General features: G+C 43.5%; 1 protein-coding gene across 1 annotated transcript in view; it reads left to right on the plus strand.

Moving 5' to 3' along the window:
* The window catches only part of TMEM241 (transmembrane protein 241), a 113387-nt gene that overhangs the window by 63644 nt on the left and 22328 nt on the right, over positions 1 to 27415 (plus strand). Inside the window, exons 12-13 of the mRNA XM_080821296.1 lie at positions 1778 to 1847; positions 5597 to 5690. Of these exons, the coding sequence (XP_080677422.1) occupies positions 1778 to 1847; positions 5597 to 5690 (164 nt within the window). The remainder of the gene's footprint in view (positions 1 to 1777; positions 1848 to 5596; positions 5691 to 27415) is intronic.

Here is a 27415-nt window from a genome sequence, read left to right on the forward strand (position 1 = left end):
AGCGCTCAGCGGAGGCCGGGGATGGTCCTAGCACCGTGGGTATGGGGGGAGTAGGGGCTGGCCAGGCTGCCAGTGTGCCGCGAACCCCGTGCTGATGGGAGCCTAGGAGCCGAGGGGAGCAGCGCCCGAGGAGTCTTGAGGCCCTGCACTCAGCTTATCTCCCCTCTGCCCTTCCTCATCTCCACACGACTGCACTGCCATTTCCCTCACGCTGAAAGGGAAGCTGGAAAGGGGCCAAGAACCACAGCTGCCAGAGAGACAGAGAGAAGCCCTGCATGGACTATCGCTTTGCCCGCCTGCACAGGGATGCTCTGGCCGCCCTCTGGGGCTGGGGTGCCCCCAATTGCATCACTGTCGCTTCTCCGTGGAAAAAGACCCCCACAGAAATCATGCTCTTCACGCCCTGAGCCTGATGATGTCATTTGCAAAGCCCCTCCACCAGCGCCGGCCACGGGGACCGTGGAAGCCTTCAGGGGAGTTGTGGCAGGAAGAAAGCGAGTGCTCTGAACCTCTTGTTGGGCTGCACGAAAACCAGATCCCAGGAGACCCTCCCCTTTGTCATTAAGCACACACACATATGTACAAACAAAATAAAACAAAACAAAACAAAACCGTAGTCGTGATAAAACAAAAACAAAAACAAAAACAACCCTCTAGGGAAACGGAATTCAGGACTTTCCTTCCCAAGCGGTGATTGAATTATTTGAAATCGGTTTGGTCTCCAAGGAAGTGTAGCAGCCCCTTGTGTCCTGTTCTGAAACTCTTGATTTAAGTGCAGCAATGAATGAATGCCTGTCTCTAAGTTGTTAGACTGAGCACCTAACGCACTGTGTCCTTAGGAAGATCGCCTTTCTTGCTCTGCTCCATCCAGATCTGAGCGACAGACCGAGGCCCGGGGGTCTGAAGGTTTGGCTCCTCCCGAGTCTCAGAAACTCCAGATTCGGGAGGATGAGGCTCTCTGCTGTGGAAAGGCTTGATTCCTTTTCTCTGGACATTTTTGGAAGGCTCTCTGCTTTTTTAATCTCCTGACTTCTTGTTTGTGACCAAGTTCACATTCCAGAGAGGGAAGCGGCCAATATGTGTGATTATTTCCTCTCGCACCAAGTGGAACTAAAAGAATGAACTTACTTCACTAGAAATAAATGTACCCTTTGGACCTTAAACCCGAATGAGTAAGCACGGTTGGTCTGGCCCCTCCGCCGTCTGTGCAGTAATTAAGCACAGAATGAGAAAAAGATGTCAGAGGCATGCATTCCCAATCTTTTTTTAGACATAGGCAGAAAAGAATAGAACAATGTTTTTTGGTTTTTTTTTTAAAAGATTCTTTTCGTCCTACACTCTGCCTTGGGCAGGGATGGCCACCAGGTGATGAGGAAAGACTAGGGTTTGGAGTGACTGGGTGCACCTTCTGGCTTCCCAGTTCAAGAGTTGTGAAGTCCTAGACACATCCTTAACTTCTCAGACCACCAACTGAATGGGGAGCCTGGAACACCAGAGAATTATTGCAAGGACTGAAAGAGATGTCATACGTAGAGCTTTTAGCATACAGGCCCACGCAGGGCAGACTCATGCTAAACGGGTGTTAGGATCATCACGCTCTTATTTTAAGACGATTTAAGCCATTAACACAGAAACACTGGGAATGGCAGAGGGAATTCAGTGCCGGGCGGCTCAGTACTCCGATGGCTGCTGTGCTAAAGACCTCACCTGTGTGTCCCGGGGCAACTGGGGGCAGGGTGTGTGGGGGCCATTGTCTCACCCTTGCTGTGACCCTCAGGTGACCTCTTCAGCGTCCCGGACTTTCCGTTCCTGTATTCCTACAGATTCCATGGCAGCTGCTGTGCCAGGTAAGCTTAACGCATAACCCCCGGCCCTATTAATTTGTCTGGAGCTGTACTACTGGTATCTTCATCAAGTCCAGGGTCACAGCCAGTTATCCAGATGAGGGGCAGAAGAGAGCAGTGGCCAGGCAGGAAGCAGCCCCCTCGGTCATCCACGAGTTGTCATCAACGTCCTTAGGTGCTCAGGGCCGGACTGGGGCCTGGAGGACCTGTGTCCTGTGGAAGTTCCTTGCCCAAAGCAATGCTTTCCAAACTTGCAGAAGAGCTGAGAACCCTGCACTGTTTTTCTCTCCACAAGCCATTCCTAAACAGCACTTCAGTGTATAAAATGATACATCAGATTCAGTTCAAGGGAGAATTTGGGGCCAGAATTACACCTGCTCAGCTTCCTCCGTGGCCCTTGCCTTGTCCCTAAAGGGCAGCCTCCCCAAAACCTTGACTGAATCCTAAGACCCTGAGAAACAGGTTTTGGAAGCCAGTGACTAGGAGACATCTAGACGACAAAGTGACCCTTACTACGTGGCCATCCCAGTGCGATGGGTACGTATAGATGGAGTGCAGACCCGCCCTCTCCCTACTTTCTTGCCATGAGTCCCACATTGCTTGACTTTCTTCTGCTGAGAAATGGAAAGGCTGGATGGCCACGCGGTGTGGGTCCTGCTAGGGTGGGAAGCCCAGTGTTGGGTTGGATGCCAGCCTTGCTGCTGGCTGGTGTGTTTGCTCTTTGGGCGAGCTGTCCTCATTCTCCCAAGCCTTGGCTGAGTTTCCTCATCTGTAGGGTGGAAAGATAGTATCACTCCAGGTGGTCGTATATACTAAATAAGGCGAGTAAGCCCTGAGCACCTTGCCTGGCCTGGGAGATGATGGCCGTTACTGTCCTGCTCCGCTTGACTATAATTAGCTCAAGTGTCCACAGAGCATGAGCGATGGCTAAGCTGGACCACTTCACTCGTAAAAGGTTGTACCTTGTGAGGCAGTGATTCCTTACAGAGACCAGGAGCTGGTGTGCGGCTACGTCCTGTTTCTGATAGGGGTGTGTTAGAACAACAACAACAAAAATCAATATTGTACAGTTCGCTTTTGCCTTTGAGCCTCAGAATGACTTATTTGTCATCCTCAGCTAACTTTCAGGAAAATACTGACAGAATGCATCTTCCCAGTTCCTATCAGTTTGGTCAGACCTTGTCAGCTGCCTGTTAGCTGGGATCAGGTGGCGTGAGTGTTCGTGCTGCTCCCATGTCCGTGGACTTGTTTCTCTCTGGGTCCGGTCTTCTGGCAGCACCAGCAAACACAGTGTGGAGGGGAGGGCAACCGCCATGCGGTTCGTTGAAACAGCAACACGGTTCCTAGCCCGTCGATGCTGGCTTTGTGGGGTGATAGTCTGGCCCCATTTCTGCCCCTCTTAATCTGCATCTTTCTTACAACCCAGCATGAACAATCAGGGTTTTACTTAAAAGATTTGGGAATCATTGCTTGAATTGATATGAAACTATTATGTTCTCCCCACTCCCACCCGGTTGCAGTGTGTATCCGTTTTCCTGTCATCTCATGATTCATCCACTTCCATATCTCAGACTAAGTGTTGTCACCTTCAGAGGCCCTAGAGGAACTCAGAAGGAGTCATGGAGGCCTGGGGGGATGGTGGTAGCCATGACCCAGAGACACATTAACGGGGAGCCCACAATCTTTTACTTCTGGGATCCTCCCATTGCTTTTAAGGTCGGCCTCTGTGGTGAGGTGTAGAAGAGCTGAGTGTGGAAAGAGACAGAGAGGGACCCGTGAGTAATTTGGAAATGATTCACAGACCTACCAGTCAAGGGATGGGAAGGAGTCGTGGATACTTTCCCAAGCGTGTTGGGCACGGAAGTGGCTCTGTTCTAGCAGAGTCTGTGCTAAGGGGAAAAGGAACGTGGAATCTTGCCCTTCCTCTGGCAAGATTCCACGTCCCTTTTCCTGCAGTTGTTTCCTTCCTTGGGGCAGGGGTGACGCCAGCAGGAGGAGCCCTGGAGCGCTGGCCGCCTTATTTTCCACTGCCAACCTCACAGTGGCCGTGGGCACCTTCAGCATCGCTCTCTGTCTTTGGGTCAAGAACGGATCTTCACGGTGAAGTTTGAACCTTCTCACCGTGGAGAACCTTTGAAAGAGCCAGGAAACCTGGATGCTGATAGTGCGTGGGCCTCCGTTTGCTTGTTAATAAAATGAGATTTGGGGCTAGGGAGGTTTTCTGTTCTGAAAAGTCTGATTTCCTTCAGATAGGATGAGGACCACTTTGCTTATTCCTGCTTCAACACAGAACCTGAGGCAAGAAAAAAGGGACAAACGAGGGATGAGTCGAGGTCATGAGGGTCAGTGGGCACAGCCCAGGTCACTTCGTTTTTAGCCTGCTGCTTACCCACTAGACCTTGCCTTTCAGGTGTGAATGACCAACCATCTTCACACATAGCTGCCCAGCCTCCCATGATGGTAGACACAAATCTGAACCAACTTTGCAGGTCATCAGGGCCCAACAGGCTGAAATATATACAAGGGAGCCCTCATCCCTGCCCTTGGTCCTGCCCCAGGAATGTGGCTGTGAACTAATCTAATGTAATGAAGAGAAGGCACACGTTTCCATGAAATTTGATCTTACAGGTGTTTAATTCCATCCAGCCTGCTTCTGAGTACACCTGTCAAACATCTGTGTCCTAGGCACCATGTCAAACATCTGTGGCCAAGGCACCATGTTTGGCTCTGTTGGGGAAAACACAAAGAAGCCCAAGATTGGGGCCTGCCCTCTCAGAGCTTATGACCTGAGTGGGGCCCCACAGCTGTGTCTATAATAAACGTGAGATAACAGGGTGGCGTTTGAGACCCTGAGGTATAAATGAGCTATAGCTAATAGGACCTGCCTCTGTGGTTTGGGGTACAACTGCAGTCATATATCTTGCTTTCCGATTTCTAGTAAGTCACACTCAAGCCCCCGCGTGCATATATTTACAGGAAGTCAACCTCTATCATGGCATCTCTCTGTTGCACTCTCTTCCCCAATTGCACTCTCTTCCTCCAAAATGCAAGGAAGAGTGACCATTCTGTTAGAGTACCCTTCGCTTTGTCCTTGACCACACAGTGATGCATTCAGAAGTGGTTCCAGCACTTCCTGGTCCACTGCTGTGCCAATGCCTTGCTGCTCCCGATCTCTAGAACTCCCCATGGGGCATGGTCTCTCAGGTCACACACGTGGGCTTAGGCATCATTCCCAAAGGATTACATCTACATAGCTTAGCCTGGTTTGGGGGACATTTGCTCCTGGAGCCAGCCCTCCCCTTCAGATTCTTACCTTGAACCCAGGAGTCGGTCCAGACCCTCTGTCCCCATATGGTGAGTTTCGCTTTGGAAGTCTTTTTCTGGCAGTTTGTTTTGCTTGAAAAAAGTTGAAGCTCTACCTTGGCAAGCACTATGCTCCAGAAATAATATGGAAGGGAGCAGGAGGTATCGTCCGCCACACTTTTTTTCTTTCATGATTTAGTCAGAGACTTCCCAAGTTTCTGTATTCTCTCCCTCCCTCCCCCACTGCCCACTACCCAGTGGAACTCTCTTATCATAGCTCCTTAAAAAATTAGAGCTTCCTGGGTTTTTAAATGCAGAGATCACTAGAAAACCCAGATGAAATACGGGTTCTGTAGTAATTAGAAACTGACTGGTAAAATGTAAGAGAAAATAGCTGTTGGCTACAGGAAGACAAGTCTCACTAACAAAAGAATATTTTCTCCTTCCAGTGGATTGTTAGGATTCTTTCTCATGCTCAGCACAGTGAAACTGAAAAGCCTTATGGCCCCAGGGCAGTGTGCAGCCTGGATTTTCTTTGCTAAGGTAAGAAAGAGGGAAGGGGGGGGGAATTGATCTCAGGAGCCTTGATGTCCAGTGTTCTTGGAGCATGTGTGACATCACGTGTGATCTTCGTGAAGTCACTTCCAGTCATGGGCCCTGAGCCTGAACCTTCAGTCATTCTGATGACAATTTCCGAGGTCCTCTGCCTATTATATCAGCATAATCTTTATTGCACACCTGGAAGGGATAATCCCCTTATCTTCCCTGAGCCTTAATTTCCCCCATCTGAACATGAGAGGTTTTGCCCCCAGAAATCTCTAAGGCTTCTCCAATTCTTACAAAACTGGATTCCTGGAGATGTGAGGCAGGTCTTCTCTTCCTTCCTCGGGGCCGTGAGGGTGTCCAGAGCCCATGTGGTTTGCCTGATAGGTCTCAGTCTGTCAGGGGTGGTAGAGAAAGGAAAACAGACAAATGGCCAGGTAGGAGGATTTTGATAAAGCCTTTGGACAACAGACTATTATAAGAACGTCCGCTGCATATCTGATGATTATGGCTGAGACATAAGATAGAGAGGTGGGAAAATAAGGAGCAGAAAAAGCACCTGTGGGATGCTCAATCGTGACTGAACTGCTTTGGGACTAACTTTTTTCTAGCGGAGCATTTCATTTCTCTCGTGTCTGTGAAGGAGTCAAGTTGCAAAGCCCTACATGCTCCTTCTGAGAAATGAGATTTCTTCTTTTTTTAAAAAAATTTTTTATTTATTTATTTGTCAGAGAGAGAGAGAGAGAGAACACACAAGCCAGGGGAGCAGCAGGCAGAGGGTAAGAGAGAAGCAGGCTCCCTGCTGAGCAGGGAGCCTGATGCAGAACTCCACCTCAGGACCATGGGATCATGACCTGAGCCAAAGGCAGATGCTTAACTGACTGAGCCACCCAGGTGTCCCGAGAAAGGAGATTTCTTAATTTAACCTAATGAAATAATCATTTAAGGTCATACCTTTAGTCATCTCTATGTTTGTTGGTTGATTTTTTTTTCCCCCTCAGGAAACAAAACCAAACATTTTTCTTCAAAAACAACATTTCACAGTAATATTTTCACCTCCATAGATCTGCTTTTTAGCTGCAGTAATAATTCTAATTACAGTAAAATGTAAAGAGTGGTTGAGAGACTGACTTCCAGCATGACAGAATGAGGAGGTTGACAAATCCTCCTCTCCAAAAGTAACTGGACAGCTGGAAAAAGATTGTCAAAAATATCCATTTCAGCTCTCTAAAAATTGATGAAAGGCATACAACAAACTGAGAAAGCAAGCATTTGTTCATGAAAACTGCAAAACTTTGGGTAGGAACAACATGAGCCTGTGGCGGTCTTCTCTCAGGTCGCTCCCATTCGCTCCTCCCCAGCTCTGTCACTGTGATATTTCAACCAGATGGGGCAGGCTGTGAAAACCAGCAGTCTTGCTGCTGCTTCCAGAATACTCTATTTGGCGTATTTTTAGTTAAAGCCGCCATTGTCCGTAGTAACTCAGTAAGAAGAGCCAGTAACTCCACCATCTTGAGTTTCCAGTCCTCTTGGGGGCAAGCAATGGACCAGTGGTCTAGCTGAGGACTAAATAGGTACATGGGAAAGGTGAGACAACCAGCAGGGGCTTGATAGCTCTCCATGTGTCCCAGATTGACCGTAGTCTGTGTGCACGAGCAGCAGAGATGGAGTGTGCCCAAAACACCCACATGTCCCTGGCCAGCAAAGCCTGCATGCACACGCAGGAGATGGGAGAGAGCCAGCAAAAGCTGGGGCAGACATGAAAAACTTCATCCTGAAGTTTGAATGTGCTCCCCAGCCCACACACAGAAGCAGAGAGAAGAAGCCTTTCTGGCTGAAAGTGTTTGAACAAAACCTCCGACTAGCCTTTGCTAGAACACTAAGCTATGCAGACACGGGGATGACTTCTAGAAAGCCAGAAAAAGCGTAAAAATAAAAAGAAGAAAAAAAAAACTGAGTAAAGGACATTAGCAACTCTACCTTGTATGGGAGACTAATTTCATAGACTTAGTCCAGGGAAATTACTAAACAAGCAAAATAATAATACCAATGACAATGCACTGAGAAAAGTCAGAATCCAAAGTTGCTCTCCTGTAATATCTAAAATGTCCAATATTCAAAAACAAAAAAAGTTAGGGGCATTCAAAGAAACAAGAAAGCATGATCCATACACAGGAAAAAAGCAGTTAATAGGAACTATGTCTAAGTGTCCTCCGATGTAGGACTTAGCAGAAAAAGACTGCAAAGCAGATATTTACACTTAGAGATCTAAAGAAAACCATGTTTGAAGAATTAAAAGAAAGACTCAATGAATACAGGCTCTCAATAAAGAGCTAGAGATGATTAAAAAAAAAAAAAAGACCCAAATAGAAGTTCTGGAGTTGAGAAATACAATAACTGAAATGAAATGAAATGGAAAAGTCCCTGGAGATAACAGATTTATTTATTTTTTAAATATATATATTTTTAAAGATTTTATTTATTTATTTGAGAGAGACAGTGAACATGAGACAGGAGAAGGTCAGAGGGAGAAGCAGACTCCCTGCGGAGCTGGGAGCCTGATGGGGACTCCATCCTGGGACTCTGGGATCATGACCTAAGCTGAAGGCAGTTGCTTAACCAGCTGAGCCACCCAGGCACCCTCAATAACAGATTTAAATGGCAGAAGGAAAAATACATGAACTGGAAGGTGGAGCAAAATAAATTATTCAATCTAAAGAGCAAAGATTTTTTAATAATTTAAGAATTACGAACAGAGGCCCAGAGACCTGTGAGACAACATCAAGCATATCAACATATGTGTTATGAGAGTTCCAGAGGAAGAGAAAACTGATGTAGAAAAAAAAATATGATCAGTGGATGACTTATCAAAAACTATGGAAATCCGAAGGCAATAGGATAACATATCCAACACGCTGAAAGAAAAATCTGTCAACCAGGAATTCTACATACAGCAAAACTGTCCTTCAAATATGAATGAGAAATAAAGACATTCCCAGGTAAAGACTAAGAGATTTATTGCTAGCTGCTGTATCAGTAGTTATATTAAATGTGAACAGACTAAATATCCCACTCAAAAAGCAAAGATTGTCAGACTTGATAGAAAAGCAAGATGCACCTGTATGCTGTCTGCAAAGGACACACCTTAGATTCAAAGACATAAATAGGATAAAAGTAAAAGGATAGAAAACGTAACCATGCAAACAGTAGCTTATTAGCAAGCTAGCTGGAGTGACTATATTAAAATCAGACAAAATAGACTTTATGATAAGAAATATTACTAAGGAAAAACAAAGACATTTATTAATGATAAAAACATTGGTACACTAGAAAGAAATGATGGTTATAAATGTATGCACCTAACAACAGCATATATGAACACCCACATATATGAAGCAAAAAGTGACAAAATAGAAAGGAGAAATAAATTATTCAACAATAATAGAGATGCCAATCCTGCACTCTCAAAGTTGGTAGAAAAGCAAGGATATAGAAGCTACAGATGACTTGAACAATACTGTCAACCAGCTTGTCATAACGAACATATGCTACTCTACCCATTGACTGCAGAGAACACATTCTTCTCAAACACATGTGACACTTTCTTTGGGATAGATGTTATGCTGGGTCACAGAACAAGCCTCAGTAAATTTAAAAAGATTGAAATCATGTAGACTATGTTCTTTGGCCACAGTAGAATTATATCAGAAATTTACAACAGAATAAAAATCTAGGAAAATACCCCATTTATTTGGAAATTAAATAACATACCTCTAAATAGCTCATGGGGCAAAGATGACGTCATAAGAGAAAATAAAAGTATTTTGAACCAAATGAAAATAAAACCACACAATATGTCAAAATTTATGGGCTACAATTATAAAGTAGTACTCAGAGGGAAATTCATAGCTTTAAACACCCCTATCAGAAAAAAGAAAAGTCTCAAATTGTAATCTGAGCTTCTACCTTAAGAAACTAGAAAAAGAGCAAATTAAACCCATAGCAAGCAGTAGGAAGGATATGTTAAAGTTTAAAGTAGAAATTAGGGACACCTGGGTGGCTCAGTGGGTTAAGCCTCTGCCTTCGGCTCAGGTCATGATCTCAGGGTCCTGGGATCGAGCCCTACATTGGGCTCTCTGCTCAGCAGGGAGCCTGCTTCCCCCTCTCTCTGCCTGCCTTTCTGCCTATTTGTGAGCTCTCTCTCTGTGTCAAATAAACAAATAAAAATCTTAAAAAAAAAAAATTAAAGGGGTGCCCAGGTGGCTCATTGGGTTAAAGCCTCTGCCTTCAGCTCAGGTCATGATCCCGAGGTCCTGGGATCGAGCCCCTCATTGGGTTCTCTGCTCAGCAGAGAGCCTGCTTCCTCCTCTCTCTCTGCCTGCCTCTCTGCCTACTTGTGATCTCTGTCAAATAAATAAATAAAATCTTTAAAAAAAATTAAAAAGTAGAAATTAATGAAATACAAAACAGAAAAACAAGGAAGATCAGTGTTGGTTCCCTGAAAACAGCAACAAAATTGATTATTTATTATTTATTATTTATTATGAGTAACTTTCTTCATTCATATTATGCCAGCAAATCAGACAATTTAGAGAAATGGACAAATTCCCAGAAAGGTACAAACTAGGAAAATTGACTCAAGAATAAATAGAAAATCCAAATAAACTCCTCCAACAAGTAAATAAATGTAAGTAGTAATTAAAAATCTTTCCACAAAGAAAAGCTCAGACCCAATAGGCTTTACTGATGAATTCTATCAAATATTTTTAAATGAAATATTTTTTCTTTACAAATTCTTTTAGAAAGCAGAGGAAAGAGAATATCACCCAATTTATTCTATAAGGTGAGTTACCTGGGTACTAAAGCCAGACAAAAGAAAATAATAAGAAAACTATAGACCAATATTCTTCATGAACACAGATCTTGAGCAAAATAGTAACAAACCAAATATGGCAACATATAAAAAGAATTTTATACCATGATCAAGTGATACTTATCAGGAATACAAAGTTGGTTTAACAAATGAAAATTAATATAATATATTATATTTATAGAATAAGGATTAAAAAATGCAGCCACGTCAATAGATGCAGAAAAATCACTTAATAAAACCCTACGTCCATTCATGATAAAAACTTTGAACACACTAGTAATAGAAGGGAATCTTCTTAACCTGATGAAAGGCACGTGTGAAAAACCTATAGTTAACATTACAGCAAATGGTGAAAGACTTTCCCTCTAAGATTGGGAACAGCACAAGAATGTTTGTGCTCACCACTTCTATTAAGCAGTGCAATAAGACCAAAAAAAGGGGGTGGGGGGGACATCCAGGTTAGAAAGAAAGAAATTAAATTATATTCACAGATGACATTCTCCTATATTTAGAAAATCCTAAGAAATCTAGAAAAACATTAATTGAACTAATAAAGAATTTATCAAGGTCTCAGAATACAAGATCAATGTACAAAAATCAATTGTAGTTTTATGTATTAGTGATGAACAGTCATGTTCATAAAAATGAAATTAGGAAAACAAGTCCATTCATAAAAGCATTACAAATAATACGTAGGGACTTAACAAAGAAGTTCAAGACTGAAAACTGTAAAATCTAAGAGAAATGTAAGAAGATCTCAATAAATGGAGAGACTCAATGTTGGTAAGATGGAAATTCTTCCCAAGTCAATCAATAGATTCAATGTAATCCCTGTCAAAATCCCAGCAATCACTTTTTCATGAATTCACAAACTGATCCTAAAGTGTATTTGGAGATGCAATGGCCAAAACAGTTTTGAAAAAGAAAAAGTTGGGGTGGAAAGCTCACTGTAAAGCTAGAATCATCCAGACATTATGGTATTGGCATAAGGAGAGGCATTTACGGTCTGTTGACTTTCAATATAGGTGCCAAGGCAATTGAACAGGGAAAGGATTTTCTTTACAACAAATGGTGCTGGAACAATCAAATATCTATATGCCAAAAAAAAGTACTTAGACCCTCATCTCACGTCATCAACTCAGCCATGGATCGTGAACCTAAATGTAGGCACTAAAACTAGAAAACTCTTAGAAGAAAACACAGGAAGAAATCTAACTGACCTTGGTTTAAGCCAAGAGTTCTTAGGTAAGACACCAAAAGCATAAGCCGCAAAGTAATGGATAAGTTAGACTTCTTTTAAATTAAAATATTTTGCAATCAAATTAATGGTCAAAAGACACTGTTAAGAAAATGAAAAGACATAGCCTAGGAGAAAAGATTTATAAATTATATATCTGATTAAGGACTTGTTTCTGGAATGTCTAAAGAATTCTTACACTTTAATGAGACTACATAAAACCCAATTTAAAAAATGATCAGGGGCACCTGGGTGGCACATTTGGTTAGATGTCCAATTCTTGGTTTTGGCTCAGGTTGTGATCTCAGGGTCACGAGATCGAGCCCCTCATCAGGCTCCCCGCTCATCTTGGAGTCTGCTTAAGACTCACTCCCTTTCTCCTACTGCCCGTCTTCCTTGCACACTCTCTTTCTCTCTCTCTCAAATAAATAAATCTTTTTTAAAAAATAAAAAACAAAAAAATGGTTAAAAGAGGTGACTACATATATATATATATGTATCTGCATACATATATATATATATGTATATAATGGGATATTACTCAGGCATAAAAAATGATATCTTGCCACTTGCAACAATGTGGTTGGAGCTGGAGAGTATGATGCTGAAGAGGAAGACAGATACAATATGATTTATCTATGATTATTATTATCTATGAAATCTTTATGATTTCACACGTACGTGAAATTTAAGAAAACAAATGAGAAAATGGGAAAATAAAGAGAAAGGCAAACAAAGGAACAGACTCTTACCTATAGAGAACAAACTGATGGTTGCTAGGGGTGAGGTGAGAGGGGATTGGGTGAACTAGGTGGTGGGGATTAAGGAGTGAACGTGTTATGATAAGCACCAGGTGATGTACAGAAGTGCTGAGTCACTATATTATATACCTGACACTAACATTACACTCTACGGTAACTAATTGGAATCTAAAAAAGAGCTTTAATTTAAAAAAAAAAAAAGGAAAAAAGATGTGAGTAGACATTTCACCAAAGAAGATATATGAACGGTTCATCAAGTCCATGAAAAGGAACTCAGTGTCATTAGTCATCAGGAAAATGCAGATTAAAACCGTGACAAGATACCACGACACACTCACTCGGATGACTATAATAAAAAAATATAGATGACATCCAGTGCTGACAAGGATGTGGGGAAACTGGGACCCTCACAAATTACTGGTCAGGATGTAAAATGGTATAGCCACTTTAGAAAACCATCTTGCTAGTTTCTTACAATGTTAAATATAAACCAACTCTACAACTCAGCAGTTCTGTTCCTAGAAATCTACCCAAGAGAAATGAAAACAAAGAGACTTTAACACAAACACTCGGAGTAGCGTTGTTCATAGTAGCTCAAAACTGGACACAATCTTAGTGTCCATCAGCTGGGGAATGTGTGCCGAGGATTTGCTGCATACATGTGATGGGATACTATTTGGTGATAAAGAGGAATGGGCTGTTAATACATTCATATGCCACGGATGAATCTCAAGAACGTTATGGCCAGTGAAAGAAGCAGGTCGCAAAAAAATACATATAGTATGATACCAGTTCTGTGAAATTTCCAAAAAAGGCAAATGTAGAGAGAGACCATAGTGATGGTTTCTTGGAGCAGAGATTGACTAAAATAGGCTCAAGGAAGTTTTTTTTAGGTAATGGAAAGGTTGTAAAACTGGGTTGTGGTGATGGTTGCACCATCATTTAAATTAATTTCTTTAATGTGTTCATTAAAGATCATTGAATTTTACGTTTACAGTGGGTGAATTTTATGGCATGTGAACCATCCCTCAAAGCTACAAAGTGCTCAAAGAATAGGGCTTAAATCTTGTCTTTTAGGAGTAGGGAGGATATTTCTCCTATGTGTATGGCTTTGCCTGTTTGGCCACTACTTTCATGAGCCTCCTTTTTATTTATTTTATTTTTTCTTTTCCTCTTACACTCGGAAGGCGGTTTATAATTTCCATCTCTGTAGTTGATTCAAAAGTGGAAAGATTTTTAATTGGCTGCTGTGGTTTGATGCTAATCCTCCTTAAATGTGGAAGATTGGATTAGATGAGCCACCAAGGTCTTTTCCAGCCCCAGTGTATCAACACTCTCTCTCTTTTTCTCCCTCCCCTCCTTCTCCTTTTTCTTTTCTGTTTGAAAATAAGCTCTGTTATCCTCAGTGGCAGAATATTTACCGCTTCCTTGGGCCACCTACACATCAAAATATGCTGACATTTGAAATACAACATAATTGTACTTAGCAATACATTTCCCCATGACGTCGTTGTGACTCTACTGAGTGCCAGCATATTCGGAAAGTGACTCAGAAGGATGTTCCATTGGCCCCAGAGGAGAATTTGGATTCTGTGGAAAAACTCGAAGATATTCAGAAAGAGAGGTCATTCAGAAGGGTACCTTCTTCTTTGCTCCAGATGGATCCATTCTCTGGTATTTTCCTGGGAGTTGTCACATGAACTTCCATCACTTCCAAGGCATCCATGCTTCTCTCCAGTCCTTATCTTAGTATCTTCTTTGAATCTGAGAAAGCTCAGCATGGGAAAAAAGTGCCCCTTGAGTCACTTTATATTGTTACCACTGTTATTATTGGTTTTTTTTTTAAATCTGTGAATTTAAGAAACATTCTAAAAAGCTAAAAATAACAGAATATTTAGCAACTTTTTATATTCCTCCCTTCAGTTTGATAAATTTGGGTGTGTGAAATCTAACTTCATCTTCATAAAATCTTGGAATCCCTTCCCACTTGTGAGCCATTGGTATAAGAAAAAGTGAATTTAAGAGGAAAGCAATGAAATGTTTACATATGTAAGGAAGGTGTGGTATGCTAATGGGTTCTTGTGTGAGAATTTTTTCTTGATCAAATAGTGCCTTGTCTCACCCTTGTTAACTTCAAGCTGGCTGGTGTTGTCAGCAACCATTGGGAAGAAGCGATTGAGGCCAGTGTGAGTTTATGTTGAGGATGAGCCAGAAGAGGAGAGGCATTCCCAGATAGCAGCTCTGGCCCTCTAGGGTCCTTAGAATCAGTGTTTACTCCCCAGTTCAAAGCTGCCTCCATAAGACTGCTTTTTTCCTTTAAGCTAATGCCATAGTTGCTGCTGCCATTTTGTCCTGAGTCAGTGGTAGACCAGCAAGCCCAGTCTTACTTAGTCTGTTCTCCAAATGGCCCTGGGAAAGATTTTTCTATAGCTTGCCTAGGATGTGTCTCTTGAATTGGTTTGGTTTTCTGATTGATAGAGTCCCAGCTTTCATGTGCAAGGGCTGGGATGAGGGCAGCCCTCGCTCAGGGCCATGCAGTGTGGGGTCAGCATCCGAGAATAACCCATACCTCCTTACCTGTTGCATCCTAGGTGCCTTGCTTGCTCCCCTGGTCCCTTCCCTGACACTGTGTCATGATTTACTGCCTGCCTAAAACAGCTGTTAATTCCATGGGATTTTAAGGTACACTAGATTCTTAAGAGTTTAGGTGGTATTGTTTTTTAAGATTTTATTTTTAAGCAATCTCTACACCTAACATGGGGCTCAAATCCACAACCCTGAGATTAAGAGTCACATGCTCCATGGACAGAGCCAGCCAGGTGCCCCTAAATGGAAAACTTTTTAAATTTTTTTAAATTAATCTCTGCACTCAACATCAAACTTGAACTCAGGTGATACTTGATTGAGAATTGCATGTGCTACTGACCGAGCCAGCCATCTCCCTCTGGGTGGTATGAAGAGTACCTCATATCAAAGTGCATGGTCTCTCTTTGGCCTTCTTTCTGGACATGATTCTACCAGTCAACATTGATTACAGAAACCCTTGGAGCCTGGGGTAGAAGAAGTACATTAGTGTATGTGTAGTGCTTGCCAAAGGCATCTTATGATCCAGAGGAGGAGGTAAGAGTGACAAGGGTGAGACTATTAGAGGACATTGCTGACAGGGTGATATGACTTCAGGAGCTGGGAAAAGGGAAGCCATGTGTAGACTGACGCAGTGGAGAGATCAAACGGGCCCCCATAAGCCCATCTTGCCTGGGAGAAGGGAAGATGGAGGGATGGCCCTCCAGGTCGAGTGGCCAGGGCCCCGAGGTGGGATGTGCAGGAGGGGAACTGCGAGGAAATACATTTGACCAGAGGAGGAGGAAGGTGTAGAGGTGTGAGGGGGAATTGGGCCTAGAAGAGACGGATTAGGGAGCCCTAAAAGCCAGGCCCCAGAGACTACTGTGAATTTCTCAATGAGAACGACTAAAGGGAAATCACATTGGAAATGAGTTCCAAGCATTTAGAAGGGAGGCGAATCTAGGTGGTGAGTGATGGCAATAAAGGTGAAAGGTCAACTTGACTGATGACTGATCGTCTGAAGCAAAATAAATTGTAATTATTTAATCTATCCTATAAGTGTTGTGTGATGTGGTTAAGGAATTAGATAACAAAGACTCAGATCTGTTAAAGCAGTGTGGGGTGTGTGACAATTGTCTGGGTCTAGGGAAGATTACAAACGGCTCCAAAGTTTGTGGCTCAGGACATGAGAAATCCATGGCATCACAGACAGAAATGGGGGGGGGGCGTCGTTGGGGAGGAAAGCTGGTGAAATATGTTTTAGATGTGTATGGAAAGAAAACATCTAAGTGGAGCTGTTTTGCATTGGAAACAGGTGAAATGCAGGGGAAAACTCAGGGCTTCCTGTGTCTGTTTGAGCTTCACCTAGAGCAATGGAGTTGGCATCAGGAGCTTGAAGAAGTAGCTGAGCTCACTGAGGGAGTGAGAGGGTTTGGGGGAGCAGAGCAAAGGGCTAGGACTTTGCTAGGGAGACACTTCAATGCCAGAGATCAATAATGTGCAGGAGAGAGAAGTGATAGTCAAGGGGAGCCCCCAAAGTTCCATGTGGGGGAAGTCTCAGGAAGAGTTTAAAGGAGTTTAAAGGAGTAAAAGGAGTAAAACAAAACACCACCAAGAAATCAGAAAGATCCTGATTGAGAAAAGACTAGACCAAGGACATTGCTAGCCTTTAGTAGAAGGGCAGGGTGAGAGGGGGTGGAAGATGGATCATAAGTATCCAGGAATACACAAGACACAGGAAGGAGCTTGTGACGGGTGGTGGTCCGGGGGATAGCCAGATCTTGTGAAAATAACTTATTTTCTGGGGAAACAAGGACTTCGGAGAATTTCTGAATTGCTGAAGAATGATTGGAAGTTGGGAGAACAGGCTTCAGTGGGAGATAGAAGCGGGGATGGGGACTAGCTTCAGAGAAAACAGCCTTTTCCCGGAGCCTCAGTTAGAAGGGCTGTGATAGATGGGAATGAGGCTTTCCCAAGAGACTTGTGGTGGGGGACGGGGACTTCAGGGGAACAAGGAAAGAGCACTCACTGTTCGGCTTTGTCAAGTTGGTCAGAAATGCTATGACTCAAGTGAGTTCTGACAGTGTTGGTGTATCTGATATTTAAGACTAAATGCTGATGACATGTGTATTCAGTTGTACGGTTATATATAATGATGATGTGCCAGGAGCCAGATCATTGATTATCCATGCCTACTTAATAAAGCATTTACTAGTCCTTAATAGAACCCATTCGAAATAAAGTAGGAAACCACTTAGCAATCAGACCTTCCATCCCCATCGCAAAGTCTGCCTTCTCTCATGGAAGATGATGTGTAAATGCTACTGATGGTTAATTGGAATGTTTGTCCCCATTTTTATTTAGAGTTTTGAGTCAAAATCCATGCTTATACAATGGGGTTTCCTTTCCCATTGCTGCTTAGGAAGATGCTTCTTTCCCAGGCCGGGTAGGGATGGGGAAACCTTCCTAGACATGGTCCCATGTAAGTCTTCAAGCCTAGAGTGTGTAGTGGGCACAGAATGGGGCAGGCAGACAAAGATCAAGGAAGAATATATTGCAAAGTTAGAAAATTCTAGAACTAGACTCAGCATTTCGAGATAAAAGCAGAATATATGAGGTAATGTATGTGAAGGTAGCTGGGGAGTGACAATGTGCTTTGCAACCACAGAGCATTATTACATAGAGTGATATGAACCTGGACCAAGACTTCATTTTTACGTAGCTTTGAGGCACAGGTCCGCCACCTTCTAGACGAGTGCTTCATTTTCTCATCTGTAAGCACATGTAATAATAACGTGTGCTGTACTGAGAGGACTGAATAATATTGACACAGCCCTAAAAGAGTGAGTGCCGGCCATAGGCAGGTCCTCCCTGGCACTGTCAACTACTAGTTTAATTCTTCCCCCAACTTAACCAGTGATTTCTGGAGCCTGAGTCTGTCGTTTGTATTCCGCAGTTCTAGGTAAGTGAATTTAGCTGTGGGCAGCCCACTGTAGACGCTACTGGGGATTCAGCGGGCAGGACCACAGGGTCTCTCACACATGTTTAATCAGACATTGTCTAACAAAAGAAGCAATTGATGCACCATTCACAATGTTTTTAAACCTATATAAAGAGTCATTGATTCAGAACAGTTGCTAGGCCTGTGAAAATGTGTGTTTGTTGGTTTCCATGGAGACCACCCTGCTGGCTGTTCACTGATGGCGCCTTAATTATACAGTGGGATTGCCAGGGAGCCTTCACAGCTGTCTCTGAAACAACACCTCCTTGTGTAGTAACACGACCACCATCCTGAACTGTGTTTCCCACATCGGAGCTGCTCTTAAAAGAGGTGAGAAGATTCTGCTGGTGAGTTTCAGTCTCCAGTTGATTTAGCCTTGCAAAGGTCTCTTTAAGTGGGTAAGAAGTTTTCCGACTGCCTATCTTTTTTTTTCTTTTTTAAGATTTTATTTATTTGAGAGAGAGTATTAGAGAGCACAAGCAGGGGGAGAAGCAGAGAGAGAGGGAGCAGCAGACTACCCACTGAGCAGAGAGCCTGATGCGGAACTCGATTCCAGGACCCTGGGATCATGACCCGAGCCGAAGGCAGACACTTAACCAGCAGAGCCACCCAGGTGCCCCTTGACTGCCTATCTTTCTGGCTGTTTTGCCAGATCTTGGGAGCACGGCCTAATGTCTTTCTTTCTTCAATGACATGTCGGCATTTCTCTTGATCAAGATATTGAACCAAGGAGTCTTGGCTATGTCAGTTTAATAGATAAAATTAAGCCTGTTTTACATAGAGGATGAATTTGTAAAAGCGTTGTCAACAGATACTGTTAGGGTTCGATGTTTAGAATTTTAAAACGTCTCTAAGACTGTTGATGAAACTCTTGCTGTTTCTGGTATAATTTTTTTTTTTTTTTTGAAGAAGAAGGAGCACCTTAGTGTCTTTTAAAATGAAATCATGAAAATTTTATGTCTTCTAAGTAGCATAATTTTTTTTACTCTTCACTTTAAGTTTTTAGATATGTTTGTACAGAAGTTTCAAGGCTTGCTCTGAATCCTGTCTTGAACTTCTGAGGAGGTAACAAGTGAATACATCTTTCAGGTTCAGGAATCAAGACTTCTTAGGTTCTATGTCCCGTATGCATGTGTATACACACGCACCCCCACACACCCACACACACACATACAGAACAGACTGTGAGAAAGTCCTGGGAGTAGAGTTACTCTGCCCATCGCGTTTTGCTCTCACTAGGTCGCCTGTGCTGAAGAGGATGTTAATTCTCTTCCTCCTTCTCCTTCCTACTCTGTTGCTAGTTACTCCCCCCCCACCCCAGTTTTATTGAGATATAATTGACATATAACATTGAATTAGCTTAAGGCTCACCGCATAATGATTTGATATTTATATATATTGTGAAACGATCATTTTATTAAGTTCAGTGAACATCCACCACCTCACATAGTTACAGCCAAGTAAGGAGTGCCTCATGAATTTGCATGACATCCTTGGGGGGGGCATGCTAATTTTCTCAGTATTGTTCTAATTTTAGTGTATATGCTGCCAAAGTAGGCACAGTTACTTCCTTGCCTTTATTATCCTCATCATTCTTGTCATCCTCACTGTCTGTTGGGCGTGGAGAGCCCATCACTGTCTTCTCCCACTTGTGCTTGGGGAAAGGGAATCGGGGAGAGAGGAGGCTCCCCCATGACCCCCTCAGTTCACCATTGGAATTTCTTCTCTCTTCTCAGTCTAAGACTCCCCGTCTTCCCATAACCTTGGAAAGCTCATGCGGAGGGTTCACTCTCCGTGTGGCTGTCGGTATTCCTTGTGTCCTCCTTCGGTGGTTATTCAGCACCGTAACGCCTCAGGAATGGTCCGATGAAAAATAAACGATTAAACCCAATGAAGCTCTGCTCTAAAGTGACTTGTATGTGGAAAGAGTGCGCTCAAAAGTCTAATTACGGCTATGACCTAATTAAATCCTTTTTCTTTTCCACAGTTTAAGCCGCTATGGCAATGAGAATAACTTCTCATGGAAAATTAAAACCTAGGGGCAGCGCCTGATTTCCTTTACAGTCTCTAGCCGGGCAACAAAAACAGCTTGTGGATGTCTTTCCATGACATCACTGTCGAAGCGACAGGAACTTGAAGTGGCAAGTTCGGGAGCTGCCTTATTATTGTTGAGCTGTATGGAAATAGTCAGCGAAGAAGTTAGTTATCTGGGAATTCTTCGTTTATGAATAAGGTTTTCCCAGAGGGCACAGGGGAGGGGAAATACAGTTGTGGATTAAAGAAAAAAAATTAAATTCCATTTCCCATTGTCAAAATAATTCATATGGGAGGGAGTGATGCTAACGGACATTTTGCTATTTTGGATAAGTTTGTTCTTTTCTTGTTTCCAATTAAGCACTCCTAATTCTTTTCTGGGCTATTTTTAGTGCCATTGACCACCACAATGTTCTCTGCTGCAAAAATATGATAACAATGCTGGCTTTCACAACTTTTGACCTGAATGAATTTGCAGCAGTTCATTTACTAAGGAAATACCCTGAATTTCTATAAATTTCCTGGCTCCAAGGCTTACATGTCATTTAAAATAACTAAAATTAAAGTGATTTTTGCAACACAAAGGCCAGTTAGCTGGGGACATTGACAAGGCGCCTGTCGGAGGATACACTGATGTGTGCTTAGTTCACTGTAAGATAGTAAACGCGAAAATGAGTGCTGAGCGAATGCCTCGGTATGCTGATCTTGTACACATCTTTGCAGGTCTGTGCACCCCCATCAGACATAGAGAATGATGGAAATCTCCAAGTATCTCTCAAGTACCTCCCATCGCCCCCAGTAATGCTCTTGTGGTGCACATATGTCTTTGTTGTTTCCCTCCAGAGACCCTCTCTCTGTATCACTAAAACCAGGTTCCACAAGGTGTGGCCAAGCCCAGGGTCATCCGCAAAGAGCTCCCCAGACCCGGTCCTTGCCCAGAACAAACCAGAGGGCAGGCGGGGAGCAGAAGTGAGTGGCCTGTGTTGTGGGAGAATGAGCGGCCATAGTCAGAGCTGATCAAATGAAACTGATCTTGGGAAATCCCAAGGAACAGACGTTCATTATGGGGACGCTGAGTTTTGACACATGATGGAAAGGAATGAACCGTGGATGTGAAAGACATTTAGTGATGTTTTGCTTACAATGCAAGCAAGTGTGTCCAACTGTACGGCCAGGCCAGGCAGCTAAGTACAAGCAGGTTGTGTGTGTTTTGACGACTCTAGAAGAGCTAGCCAGCCAGTGAAATACACGGCAAGGAACGTTTCTTTTCAGTCAACAAAGAAATCTCCTGGTACCTTATAAACACAAGGAACGTTAGACTGTGTGTGTTCATTTTATCGTTTCTGCACCTTTCTGAGGGGTGTTGATGGGGGGAGCTGGTGAGGAGAACAGGATCTCCCTGGTGACACCTCACGGCTGTCATCTCATCATGTGACTTCTGGGGACTAGAGGACAGGCTCCCGGTGCAGCCCCCCAGCCACCCCTGTCTCCAAGAAAGGTTCTATCTTGTTTCTTTCCTGCCTCACCTCAGGCCATTCATTATTCTCTTGTTGGGGCTTTGTGTGTTTCCTGCACAATTTTCCAGGCACGTGCCATGTTTGGCCCAGAACGTGGTAGGTGATTGGTCAGGAGTTGATAAATAAGATACCCTCCACTTTCTCTCACCTCCATGTCAGGAGAAGAAAAAAGACGGGCAAGGATCAGGCTGATTAGAAAAATCATAATAATCCGGTCTGTCCTTCCCAGCCAGCCATCTGGGTGTCAGCCTGCAAGCCCAGGGGAGGCAGGGACATCTTACTCAAGGTTATAGTCCCAACACCTGCTGGAGTGCCCAGCTCCTGATAAACAGGCCTGAGTGATGCTCAAGGGTCAACATGTTCCCGGACGCAGGTGTTATACTGTAAAGGATTTGGTCACTGGGAAAGTGCCTCTTACCTTTTTTAGTGAAAATGAAATTAGGGGCCACTGTTTTCAGATCTCTAGTTCGTCTTCTGCACGGTGATTACCCCATCCCCTCAAAATAAGAAACACAGTTTTACTCTTTTTTTCACAGTTTGTTCGATTTGTCTTCTTGGAGTTAGAGCACTTTGGTTGCAAGGATCCAATCACTGGTTGTTATCCCTGCACTGCCCTCTCTCCCACCACCCCCAAAGGATTTTCACCTGGGAAAACAAATATTTTTCTTCAGGTGAGAGTAAGAGTGTTCTCATGACACTGGGCCCTGCGTTCTTACAAACCCTCACCTTACAAATTGTACTGTGAGCATCGTTGACACTACTGTCCCAAATTGCCAAGTGTTTGTGACATTCAGAGCCTCGTCTCTCTGTATGCCCTTAAAAGGTTAGGATTTGGGAGGGAGGGGGTTGGCAGTTATTCTGTGTCACCTTTCACTGGAGTAGGCTTTATCAGTTTTGTCTTTTTTTTTTTTTTAAGATTTTATTTATTTGAGAGAGAGAGAGAGAGAACGAGCCAGAGCATGAGCAGGGGGAGTGGGAGAGAGAGAAGCAGACTCCCCGCTGAGCAGGGAGCCTGATGCGGGGCTCAATCCCAGGACCCTGAGATCATGACCCAAGCCGAAGGCAGACACCTTACCGACTGAGCCACCCAGACGCCCCTCTGTTTTAGCTTTCACGGATGGCTCGAATGCTCGAGAAATTAGAAAAGGATTTCACTCCAGGGAACTGCGGGACTAGGTGTCTTCTTGTATCCCCCACAGCTGAGGCCATAGTCTGTGATCAGTAAATACTTCTTCATGAAAGTATTTCCTGCCCCCCTCACCCGGTATTGGAGTTGAGCTACAGCTATGTGAACACTCGGATCTCCGTAAGTCCTGGTGTATCTTCTGAGGTCAGTAATGGTTATTCTTCTTTTCCTCAACTTGTAGTCGGGCTGTTGACTGTTCGCTCTACGGATTATGTAAGGCCTACCTGGGTTTCCATACTCATGCTTCTTAGGGGGTTTTTGTTTTTCCTGACAATTTTTTTCAAGTTGCTCCGTTGGAACATGTTACATTCAGCAGAGATTTATAGAGTGAGGAGACAGTAGAGAGGACAGACAGGTAGCCCAGCTATGGATCAGAATTCCCCTCTAGCAATGTCACCTTGGAAAGATTATTTCACCTCCATATGTATCAGTTTTCTTCTCTGTAAAATGGGAATCATGTAGATGTTGCAGGGATTGTATGAAATAATGAGTGTTGAGTATTTTACATTGGCTAGTATAGTATTACTTGAAAAGAATGAGCTTTTCCTTCGCAGATGGAGAACTGTTGGATGTGTTGTTTGCATTTTGGGTTCAGCTACAATTTCAGAGCTGCTGATATGGTTGAGAGCTTTCACTTCCAGTTTGTTCCATTTTGCTATTCTAGTGTCAAGAGAGATCTAAAATGACCAGATCCACGTGACACCCTAGGTTTCAAAGTGCTTTTTTCAGTTTTTCAAAGAATTCAGAGAATCTAAGTTACCACGGAAGTTCTACACAGATGTTGATTAAAAAATATAAAGAAGAAAGAAAAAAAGAAAAGAAAAGAGAAAGAAAGAAAGATATCAGCCATGGCATGAAATAAAGATTGTTCACTGGGTGTTCAAGAGGGAAATGGCGGCTTTCAGCCTGGACTAGGTTAGTGGTAAGGGAATGGGGCATTGAGACAGAAGTGGTATCAAATCTGATGTGGAACTACACACGCACCAGAGCTGCCAAAATTGTAGAGACTGACAATACTGAGTGTTGGTGAGGACAAAGAATAGCATTTCTGGCTTAGAAAACACTACAGCTAAACGAGGTCCCACTCCGGGCAAGTACCCGAGGGAAACGAAGGCAGATACACACGTGTACACTTCCTCTCATCTCCTTGTAATCCCTATGTTTTGTCTGTAACCACTGTCTTTTAAGCTTCTTGAAAATTCTCACTGGAATAAGTCAGGGAATGAATAAAATCTCCCATCCCCTTTAAAAAAATTTTTTTAAGTGAGAGACTAAAATTTAATCCCTGAGAAATACTTTGTAGATGATTTCTTTGTTTCTTATGGAGGGGAAAGCTCAAATCCAGAGAGGGGAACTGGCCCGCCTGAGGTCCATCAGGGAGTCTGGAACCCCCAGGACCCCCAGGACGCTGCTGGCCCGGCTCTCCCACAGACACGGGCATGAGAGCGGATGCTCACGAGATTGGCCTGGGCTCTTGTGAATCCGAGGGCAGGCCCACCTCTGGCGTCTGATCACACCATGTGCCCAGTCATCCTGGAACCAGCTGCCCACCATCCTTAAGAGATAGAATCCTTATGGGACTTTTCTCAGTATCTTGCTAGGAAAAAGGGGTTCCCAGCTATTATTTGTATTCCGTCTCCCAGTTTTCTCTCAGCTTTAACGGTGGCTGCCACTCACCTCGCACATGGTGCTCCCCAGTTGAGACCCAGTGGCTTCGACTTTGCTGACTTGTTGGTATTGTTCCTTGTACCTAGAAATCCCTTCCCCAGCTTCCTCACTGGGTAATTCTTATTTGTTCAAGATTAACATGGGCATCATCTCGATGGAGAGCTTATTCTCATAATAACCGGAGTATACCTGTAATCTCAGCACGTAACACGTTCCATGGAAATGACTTGCTTGGTGGCCTCTCGAAGCAGTGAGCCTGCACAGGGCGCCGTGAGGGCAGGTGCTGGCCTGACGTGTTCTCCTCTCTGGTGCCTGGTGAGGTGCGAGGTGCGCGTCATTTGGCCTCTGCTTCATTCTAGCCATAGCTCAAAGCCCTTTTTCCCTTTTCACTTCTAATTTGCTAAAAGCTTCTTCTGAAACAGTTAGTCGTTGTTGTTGTTTTTTTTAACTTTCACTTTTTAAAAACTCTCCAAAAGAGCAAGGAATAATGTCTCAGCTTGTGCTGCCATTACAAAATACCACAGACTGGGCGGCTGGAGCAACAGACATTTATTCCTCTCAGTTCTGGAGGCTGCAAGTCCGTGGGGAAGCTGCCGGCAGGGCTGGTGTCTGGAGGGAGCTCTCTCCTTGGGTGGCAGATGGCTGCCTTCTAGCTGTTCACATGGCAGAGAGAGAGAGAGAGAGCGCGCGCGCTCTTTGGTCTCTTCTTACAAGGTCACTAAGCCCATCGTGAGGACCCCCCCCCTCCCATGACCCCATCTAACCCCAGTTGCCTTCCAAAGGTGCCATCTCCATATACCATCACATTGGACGTTAGGGCTTCAACATATGAACTGGGGGCGGAGGTGGGGGGGTGGGAGGGGCACGGGGGTGTCCACAGCAGAAGAGCTCACTGACATTTTGCAGAGTGCACCGAACTGTAGAGCAAGAGCTGAAAGCCTTCGTGGTTTGTGTAAACACCTCAAGTAGAATTGAGCGGTCGGGGTGAAGCTCGCGCAAGCTTGCTCAGGAGTTCTCACCCCCAGATCATGCAGAACCCACTGTGACCAGACCTGGAGAAGGCACAGCCCGTGATGTCATGGCCTCACTTTTCCCACCTGTTATTTCTCCAGAAATTGTTGGGATTAAGGAAAGAGGCAGGTTTAAAGCAGCAAAGGGGTTTTTACCAAATGAGCAGTATGTTTCCTTGAACACTGCAAGGAGGTCTGGATGTATTATCTTTCGGCAAAGCTATTCTTTTCCCTCCATTATTACTCAGGATAACAATGGCATGAATTGAACTTCTATCGAAAGGAGATGAAATGGCCAGGCTCAGGCACGTGAGCTAAACACAGCCATAACTTAATAAGTCATGAGTGTCTTACTCTGCCTAACCAGTGAAGGGGACAGCCATGAATAAAAACTCATTAGATTAAGTGGTAACAGCAAAACAATGGCAACTGGACATGGTAGACATCCAGTTCTTTTTCTTTCTTCATTTGGAAGCAGGATTGACTCCTTTGAAATAAATAAGTACCCAGGTTTCTTGGAAAATTTGGGTGGGTGACCTTAAAATATTATGGATGCATTTCTTTGTTTTTCTTCTGAAAAAAGCTTAGACCTAGAGACAATGCTCAAATATGGGAATTCGTTAAAACACCAGTGCATTAAAGGTCTTTTAAAAAGTTAAAAAAGAAAAAAAGGAGATGAAAAAAAATCTTCAGGCCTTGGAGTAAATATAATTATGGTGCTTTTATTTAAAAGCTCCTTTGAGCTGAAATTTATTTCATTTCTAAAAATAAACTGCAGAGATTAGATCTATCCTTTGAGTGAATCAAAACAACTCAGAAAATTAAACACCTTAGCCACATGCCCTTCCTTTCCAGAAGCACAGAGCCCTGTTTAGCTTGGGAGACTCAGAACTTTTCAGGCAGCAGGACAAAATTTTTAAAATCACTTCGGCAGAAACCAATCATTTTTAAAAGTAAGCCTGTCAGTAGATGAGGACATTTACTGAATACAATGGAATGGAGAAAGTTGAGAAACAGTACCAGAATGAAGACTCTATTGGCTTCACAGCAGGCGGTCTTTGAATGGAGTTTGAGAGAAAGTTAGGATAATCCCAAATTCCCTGTTTATCTCAACAACTGGATGTTCTAAGGATGACAACAGTATTTTGCTCTTTAATACTGCTTGGCAAAGAAGCAGTACTTGGCATATTTATAGCTTCTTTCCTTAAAAAACAAAGTATATGATAGAAAATCAGACAGATCGGGTATTTTAGGATGAGCGGAAGTGGAATGCCCACAGAGAGAGAGAAAAGGAAGAAGTCCTCCAGAGGTACCGGGCAACACCTTATCAGTGTCCATGTCAACATGGCTGCTGGAGAAATGTGAACACTGAAGAGAAAAGCCTGACACCCAGCCACCCAGAAGCTAACACCTGCACAACTGTGCCAGGAAGTTGCAACTCCAAGAGAAAAAATGTCCAAGGGGCCACAGATTTTTGAAGTTATAAGTAAAGGACCAGTGTTAGACGGTGTGACAAGACACACAGGTCTTTTCAGTACACAGCATGTGTTGGAAGGTTCAGAGTTTTGATACTTAAGCCCTACTACCCACTCCTCTTCCCTTCTTGGGTGTAGACTAAGAGAATACAGCGACAAGGAATAGTAGGCAAGTGGGAAACAAAGTTGAGCTGAAAATGTCAAGAGAGTTGAAATGTCGGAAAAGTTGAGAGACCTAAGGCGTTCTGCGCCTGCTAGGAATCATGGCTTCCTCCCCATCCTCCATTCCCATCCCCAACAGGTGGAGACAGAGACTCCAGGGAACTTTCCTATGTGGATTCAGGGGAAGAGAGAAACCATTTAGGTTTTGTTTGTAAAGCACTAGAATCCCATTAACTAGT

The sequence above is a fragment of the Martes martes genome (genome assembly GCF_963455335.1).
Source record: "Martes martes genome assembly, chromosome: 13".
NCBI lineage: Eukaryota > Metazoa > Chordata > Mammalia > Carnivora > Mustelidae > Martes > Martes martes.